Genomic DNA, 8,549 nt, shown 5'->3' on the forward strand with positions numbered 1-8,549 from the left:
CGCTTAATGACTGAGCCACCCAGGTGCCCCGGAACTTAAATCTTTTTAACATCTCTATTGATATCACCATTGAGCAAGGACTAGTGATAACAGCTTCAATGCCCCACCTCCCCCTAGGGTCTGGTTATTCTTTGTTGGTCACAGGTCACACTTTTTTTAAAAAAAAGATTTTATTTATTTATTTGACAGAGAGAGAGAGAGAGAGAGAGCAAGCAGGGAATGAGTAGGCAGAGGGAGAGGGAGAAGCAGGCTCCCTGCTGAACAAGGAGCCCGACGTAGGACTCAATTCCAGGACCCTGGGATCATGACCTGAGCCAAAGGCAGATGCCCAGCCAACCGAGCCACCCATTTTTAGGGGCTTTACTTTTAGGTACCATTTTGAGGCTTTACTTTTAGGTACCATTATGAACTCATGGATTTTCATATATTTTATGGTTTTCAATCCATTGCAGTTATAATTCTCTTTAGCCTCACATAATTTCATCTTAGTTCAGTAGGAACTCCTTCAGGTTGACTTTTGACCTGACCCCATTCACCTTTAATAGCTCTCTTGATTTCTGACACAAGATGTCCCAAGTTTAACTCACACACTTCCTGCTCCAGACCTGAAGTCAGTGATTTTTCAAGGATCCTTTGTTCCTTTCAGAGAAAAATGGTATATAAATACCACAATCTGGGTGCTTGGAACTGATTGATACTGGGTTTGTAGGCTTTCTAGGAAAAACTTTTTTTGAGAAAAATAAATCATGAGTTCATACTGTACTTCCAAGTCGAATTTAAGATTGCAAGGCTTTTACTTTGCTTCTTTGATTTTATTGTTATGGACTGAATTGTGTCGTCCCCCCCTCCAAAACTCATATGGATGTTGAAGCCCTAACCCCCGATGTGATGGTATTTGAAGACAAGACCTTTAGAAGGTATTTAAGATTAAATGAGGTCAGGGGCACCTGGGTGACTCAGTTGGTTAAGCGTCTGCCTTCAGTCCAGGTCATGATCCCAGGGTCCTCGGATCGAAGCCCACATCGGCCTCCCTGCTCAGTGGGGAGCCCGCCTCTTCCGCTCCCCCAGCTTGTGTGTCCCTCTGTCAAATAAATAACTAAAATCTTTTTTTTAAATTAAAATAAATAAATAAATGAGGTCATAAGGGTGGGCCTAATCCAATAAGATTAGAGTTCTCGTAAAAGAAAAAGAAGACACCAGTCTGTCTGCGCTCTCTCTCCCTGTGCACACATAGACAGAGGAAAGGCCACGTGAGGACATAGCATGAAAGTGATCATCTGCAAGCCAGGAAAAGAGCCCTCACCAGAAACTGACCCTGACAGCTCCTTGATCTCAGATTTCTAGCCTCCAGAACCATGAGAAAATAAATTTCTGTTGTTTATGCCATACCTACACGAACTCTTACCACCTCTCTGTCCCCTTGCCTCACACGGCCAATTTCCCAATCACTTCTCCAACCCACTTTCTTTCTTTCATTCCCGCTGCTCCAATTTAGGTTTTCACCATCCGCTGACAAAGCATCTAGCCTCCAATCTCTCCAACCTCTGTTCTCTCCTTCACACTCCTACCACAATGATGTTGAAGGCTAGCAAAACTATTCATATCTCTTCCCATCATTTAGAACAAAAAGTGAGGACAGGCCCTTAACAATAAATGCTTCCTAGGTAGAGGCCTATCTCTGACCAACTTAGATCCCTGCCATTCTTTTCCTGACCGTATATCCTAGCAGTATCAGCCTCCTGCTCATCTTACTGTCTCTCACAACCCAGCACCCCTGCACATGCTCTCCTTTTATGCCTCAAATGCCCTTCCCACATCCCACGTCCCTCTCCTCTCAAGCCATATAGCCCCTGGTCAAGGGCTATGTATTGATCAAGTCTCCTCTCCGCAAAAGTATGCATTCCTTTCTCAAGGTTCACATTACCTACAGTTGTTTTACACTTATTTCTTTACTCACCTGTCCCTACTAGGCTGTGGCCTTTTTGAGAGAGGGAGTCTCCTTTGATTCATCTTTTTGCCTAGCACAGAGTCTAAGAAGTGTTCTATACCTGTTTGCTAAGAAAGAAATGAGTGTTGGACAGACTGGGAGAATTCTTATTTTCCCAGTCTTCCCTCACCAGTCGCTAAGATGTTTCAATGATTAAAGACAACGCACTATACCCATATTTGGGCCCTCAAATTGTCTGTGCCAGTAGCCTATTGTTTTCTGTTTCTCTTAATTTCCTAATACATTCCCAGTCCTCCCTCTGAGAAGGCGCCATCAAGCAGCCTGCTCACGGCCCATCGAACTCCTTCATAACTGTCACACATAAATATGTGCCCACGCCGGACTTCTCTCTGTCTCGTAGATATTGAGAAATAACACCTAAAATCAAACTGGGCACAAAAACCTACAGAAGTTTATCTTTAAAGGAGCTGTGCGCGTAGAATGCTTAAGTCTCATCATTGAGCAGTGTCCGATGTTTCCGTGTTTGATAAATGAATGAGGTTCCTCTGATTTGCAAGGCCTTGTCCAAGCCTGGGAGCTCGGCGGAAGAAGAGGAAACCGAATGGAATAGTTCAATGAAAGGCTGGAATCCTCCACGCTCCAGCAGCTCCGCGCGTGGAAAAAGGGCAGGTACAAGTCTCCCGTTTACCCACGGTCCGCGGTTCCCTTTAAGGGGGAGTGGGCGGAGTCATGCCTTTACCCTCCGCTGATGGGACACGCGGCCAATGAGAGGAGCCGTCCCGGGCGCAGCGCCTTGTAAGGACGTGACGTCGTCACGCTCCGGCCGCCCATCCGGACTACACGCGCCGGGAAAACAGAGCCGGAAGGTGGGCGCGGGTCGAGCCCTGCAGTTGCCGGGGCTGAATTCGGACGAGCGAGACGCCACCCCCGTGAGAACCTGGCGGCGAGGCGAGGGGCCTGATCCCGGGGTAGTGCGGGGCGGGAGGGTCAGTGATCCCATCCTACCCCAGGTCCGGCTGGATGGACTCAGCATTGACTGATCGAGAAAGCAGTCCCAGGTGAAGGTGTCCTCCAGTGAGGAGGACGCCCCCGGCCGTTCCGCCTAGGCCGTGAGCGCGCGAGTAGCGGGGCTGGAGCCTTCAGGGACAGGCTCGCCCAGCGGAAGGAAGGAAGTAAGGGACACCAGTAAAGACCCACGTTTATTAGCGCTATTGAGCGCCTTCTAGGTTAAACCCTGAAAGCACTCCTGTGAGTAGATCCTGTTCTTATTCCCGTTTTGCACAGGGGGAAATAGAGGCTTAGGTTAAAACGACAGCTCCGTAAACAGTATGAAGGTGAAAGGTTGGGCTAAGGAAATAGTGAAACGTGTAAGCATCTCTAGAGTGGTGATTCCGGAAGGCCAACAAAAACTGTTTCTGAACTTCAGCAGGTCTAGTAACAAAATTCATTTGGTGAGTCGTAACAACCAGCAAATTACACTTTGAAATTTGTTTTTCAGGTGACCAAAGCCACATAATGTCCGTAGTTCGTTCATCCGTCCATGCCAAATGGATCGTGGGGAAGGTGATTGGAACAGCAATGCAAAAAACAGCTAAAGTGAGAGTGACCAGACTTGTTTTGGATCCCTATTTATTAAAGGTGAGGGATGTCCCTTTTTCACATGGCATTGATAAGTCACAGCATGTTATGGGTTCTAAGCAGAGAAACAGTTCCCTGTTAGTACAGATGCACTGAGCATCTGCTGTGAACCGGCCACTGCGCTGATCTGTGGGTATAACAAAGTGAATTGATCATGGTTCATTCTCAAATTCTGGGGACACATAGAGTTAATTTCAACTCAGCTGATAACTGCTATAGTCATTCTATGTGCAAAGTACTGGGAGCAGAGAGCAGGACACCTGTTTCTTCCCACATGGCTGAAGGAGAGCATCCTCAGTTAAGACTCATTTGGGCTGAATCTCAGAGAGGCTTATATCCAAAGGACGGGTTTGGGGGGGTCATTCTGGCCATGGTGAGTGGTTTATGGAAGCTCTTTTAGCCATTAAAGGGCATGACACTGTGCAGGAACAAGTGGTTTGGCAAGGTCGAGCCCAGAGCTTGACCCTAAGTAGGCACTGACTGTTGCTGAGTGAATGCAGGAACACTGGGAGCTGGACTGAGAGTGGTCTTGGATGTGGTATTTTTGGATTTCTTCCTATAAGCAAAGGAAGGCAGAGTTGGAGACATAGGGTGAGAACCAGAGGTAAGGAAGTGGGTAAGAAGACTATTGCAGAAGTCTAGAACTGGATATAAGGACCTGAATAGTCTTTGTAGCAGTGGGAATGGAGTGGGAAAAGTAGATTTCAGAAAGAAGGGTCAGAGTCCTTGATTTGTTAGATGTGCAAGGAAGGAAGAGGAAAGTGCAGGGATGGCTCTGCATTCAAGGTTGGGCACACAGGAAGGTAGAAATGCTCTTTGCTATCTAGGATCAAAAACACAGGAGCAGAGGTGACAGGGTTTTTTGGGGTTTTTTTTGTTTTTTTAAAGATTTTACTTATTTTTGAGAGAGAGAGCCCAAGCAGGGGGAGGGGCAGAGAAAAGCAGGCTCCCTGCTGAGCAGGGAGCCCGAAGCGGGACTCAATCCAGATCATGACCCAAGTCAAAAGCAGACACTTAACCGACGGAACCACCCAGGTGCCCCCAGAGGTGACAGAGTTGAGGGAAGGGGGCACCAGGTGGGTTAAGGAGCAAAATAAAGTGGTCTTTTATTAACAACAACACAGGAGCAAGCTGAAGAGTGGCAGCATGATCATTGGCCTGAGAGTCAGAAGACCTTAGCTTGAATATTGACTATTGTTTACTAGCTGTGCCCATTACCTTACTCCAGAGCCTGTTTTCTCATATGTAGAATGAGAATACCTTCTGTAGCAAGGTTGTTTATGACCATCTGTGGCTTGTTTGCAGTACTTCGAGCCACCCATGGAGCTAAGTGTTTTATGTATATTATAACATTTGATTCTCTGGTTAACTTTAGAGATGCAGATATTGGAGCCTCATTTTATGTTGGGGAAAAAAAAAAACTGAGCTTATGATGGGGAATGATTAAGTGACTTGGTCCAGAACTAGAAGTGAAAGTAGCATGTTTATAGGCTGGAGAGAAGGCTCCCCTAGGAAGGAAGAGTTTAAATAAGGGTAAAGAAGGATGATGATTGATAGACAAGGATACTGAAGGTAATAGGCTGGAGAGCTCAGGGACATGATCCACTCTAGAATATACTGTTTTCCAGAAATTAAGCAGCTAATTTTTGTATTAGAGGCCTCCTAAGTATATTATCTTTTTTCCCCAAGTCCCAGCTTGTTTTCTGTGCATTACTCTTTCATATTCTATACTGTATTGTCAGATCACAGATGGGAACTACTGATTTGTTCCTCCTTCTTTCAACAGTATTTTAATAAGCGTAAAACCTACTTTGCTCACGATGCTCTTCAGCAGTGCACAGTTGGGGATATTGTGCTTCTCAAAGCTCTACCTGTTCCACGAGCAAAGCATGTGAAACATGAACTGGCCGAGATCATTTTCAAAGTTGGACAAGTTATAGATCCAGTGACCGGAAAACCCTGTGCAGGAACTACCTACCTGGAAAGCCCAGTCAGCTTGGAAACCACCTGCCTAACCAAAAATCTGGAAGAACTCAGTAGCTCTTCAGCACAGTGAAGGAGGATTGGAAGAAGGAGCCAAAGGGATTTATAAGTTTGCTTTATGGAAAAAAGAAATTTTTCTAAGTTTCATAACAAAGTGTCCAATTTCTCTTCCGGTATTTATGGAATAGCTAAAGGTAAATGAAGTAAAGGCCTTGTTAAATTCTCATAAAAGGTTAAGGTCATGTTTTCAATTTCCTTTTCATTGAATATACTTTCCTCTTACAGTAAGTGTGCCTAGCAATCCCCTGCATTGTTTTGTAAGCTGTTTTAGAAGGTGTATTTTTTTTTTCATTCAAAGGAATCTTGAATTTATCTTAGAATCTTTATTTGGGGAGGAAAAATCTTTTGATATAAAACAGATAAGACTGCATTAAGTGAATATTTATTTTTGGTGGCATATATTCGAAAATAAATTTTTTTCTCTGATTTAACCAGTTACAAATCGAAATAATCAGCAGTCTGATTGGGGTCAGACTTTATCAGATTAAAGTCTGTATTATGAATGTTGACACATAGAAAATAAAACTTGAAAATTCACTTTTCTTTTATCCTGTATTCTAGCATAGATTAGATAGGACTGATTTCATAAAATCCGATACATTGATGAAGTTTTAGAGCTCACACTATGCATTTGAGTTGGAGAGTTTCAGTTTTGTTTTTGCTTATTAATAAACTATGAACCTAGATTTTGACCTGAAGACACACTGAGTTACATATTGCAGTTTCCTGGCTCCTAGAAAAAGACTTCAACCTCAACCAATATGTGTATTGTATAAGCACAGGGTTTCAACAGTAACCACAAGCACTGCTCACCCACTGAAGGTTCATAATCTAGGAAGTGAGGTATGCATGGTTTCCTTAATAGCAAACAGAAGCATATGGGTAGGGAAGAAATAAGGATAACTTCCCCGGAAGAGACTAGATAGTGCTAGAACTGAATCTTAAAGGAGCAGTCTCCAGGCTAGTAGATGAGGGTTGTGGAAAGGGCATTCAAGGCAGAAGGAACAGTGTAAAATCCTGAAAGTATGAGAGAAAGGAGCATAACCAAGGGCTTCTGTAAGCTGATGAGGACTGCTGGGACATTTTGAACACGAGTGGAGCTCAGGTAAAGGAATAGGCAGAGGGCAACCCTGTCAGGACCCCTCTCACTCCTGAGAGCTTTTTCTGTATCCTTGCTTAATAAACTTCTACCGTGTAAAAAAAAGAGAAGTAGGTGGAAATTACACTTAAGTCGTTGTGGGTTATTTGACATTTTTAAAGAGAATGATATAATTAGATTCACACTCCTATAAAAGTAATAGCATCATGTAGAGAATGGGACTGGAAGGGGAAAGATCAGAAGGAAGGAGACAGACTTATTCAAAGACTGGCCCTAAGACCTAAACTGAGCTGGATAAGGAAAGAGGAAAAGAGGTTGAATAGATGATATTCCAACAAGCAAAGGAAGTGTGCACGTCTCCCACGGGTGAAGCTATATGGAACCCGTTATCCTGGAAGAGACAGGACACCTATACAAGCCATCTCAAAAACCTCAAATACTTAAAATGCTTAATACACTCTATTGTTTTTTATCTTAAGATACCTTTCCGAATAATCTTGGTGTAAAAATTATGCTCCAGGAATATGCCCAGTATTTCTTCTATGGCATTGAGTAACCTAAGCTATACACCTGTGAAATAAGAGTACCTCGCCCAGTAAAAAGCACTGGGTTAATGGAACTCTGGAGCAAGAGGATAGTGGAGAAAATGCAGAATAAGTGGCCTAATACTAAATAGCACAAAAGCACGGTCAACCCAAGAAATACTTACCAGGTTTACATCTCAGGGAAATACATTTGAAAGCATTTGTCTCTGGATTAACTGAGAAGTTGGGAGACCCTGTGTGAAGTCACAAGGGTACAGTGACACCACTGGCTTGAAGAGGCTTGTCTCCTGCAGGGGAGGATTGGGACATGTCCTTTTTGCCCTGGGGAAAGCTCACTTCAGCCTCCCTTTGGGCCTCTCCAGTTTCTTACAGGCTCACTAAGCATTGGCCAGTTGAGATCAGGAACCTGCTCAGCCACACAGCCTCTGGCCTCCTGTCCTGCGTCCCTTGGTCTTCTTTTCACTGGCCTCCAAGAAACCTTGTTGCCATTCCTCCATCCACAGGACCCCTTTGTGTCCTCCCTGGCGGCTCCTTGACATATTAACATGTTCAAATATTCCCCCCAGTCAGAAAACTGCACCCTTTAAGCTCCAATGCTTCCTTTGCCTCCAAGAAGCGCAGTTCCTGCCCCCCACCCCTCTTATGCAGAGACCGGCCTGGGTAACAGAGACCTCCCAGCTAACCAGTCCTGAGGGCATTTTCCTCTTGGCCTCTGCAGACTCTTGCACTGTCCTTCAAATGCTCCCCTTGCTGGCTGGGGCCTCTACTCTTCCCTGTGCCTCCCCCTTCTCTCACTGTCTAGCTCCTTTTCTGCCTACCCCCTCTTGGTTGCAGTTTTCAAGGTTACACCTGTGGCTCTTTTATCTTACCCAGGATACATTGCCCATCCTGACCCAGGCCTTTAAGTTGTTTTCTTTTTTTTTTTTTTTAAGATTTTATTTATTTGACAGAGAGAGATACAGCGAGAGAGGGAACACAAGCACTGGGAGTGGGAGAGGGAGAAGCAGGCTTCCCGCGGAGCAGGGAGCCCGATGCGGGGCTCAATCCCAGGACCCTGGGATCATGACCCGAGCCAAAGGCAGACGCTTAACGACTGAGCCACCCAGGGTTTCTTGGCCGAGATGTCCTCCCTTCCACTGGTCAACTCCTCTTCCCTTGGGACTGCGCTGTTGTGCCAGCAACTCGGCCTCTATCCTCTGCTTCACAGCCACGGCCACTTACCCGATCTCCCGTCTGTGCCCCCCTCCCGTCCCGAGAACCTCTTCATTTCAACACT

The 8,549-nt window shown here is 45.1% G+C and overlaps 1 protein-coding gene across 5 annotated transcripts in view; it reads left to right on the top strand.

Annotated features, from left to right (window-relative positions):
* The first annotated feature begins 2,775 nt into the window (after positions 1 to 2,775).
* MRPS17 (mitochondrial ribosomal protein S17) overlaps positions 2,776 to 8,549 on the top strand; it is a 14,880-nt gene continuing 9,106 nt past the window's right edge. The window contains exons 1-3 of one of the 5 annotated variants that reach the window (XM_021700592.1): positions 2,776 to 2,896; positions 3,447 to 3,586; positions 5,373 to 6,219. In XM_021700592.1, the coding sequence (XP_021556267.1) occupies positions 3,464 to 3,586; positions 5,373 to 5,642 (393 nt within the window). In that variant the 5' untranslated portion in view covers positions 2,776 to 2,896; positions 3,447 to 3,463 and the 3' untranslated portion in view covers positions 5,643 to 6,219. Of the gene's footprint in view, positions 2,897 to 2,939; positions 3,007 to 3,120; positions 3,197 to 3,446; positions 3,587 to 5,372; positions 6,220 to 8,549 lie in introns of those variants that run through there. The other 4 variants (XM_021700591.1, XR_006540090.1, XM_021700594.1 and 1 more) reach the window with 4 other exon arrangements.

Source organism: Neomonachus schauinslandi, chromosome 5 (assembly GCF_002201575.2).
Source record: "Neomonachus schauinslandi chromosome 5, ASM220157v2, whole genome shotgun sequence".
NCBI classification, from domain to species: domain Eukaryota; kingdom Metazoa; phylum Chordata; class Mammalia; order Carnivora; family Phocidae; genus Neomonachus; species Neomonachus schauinslandi.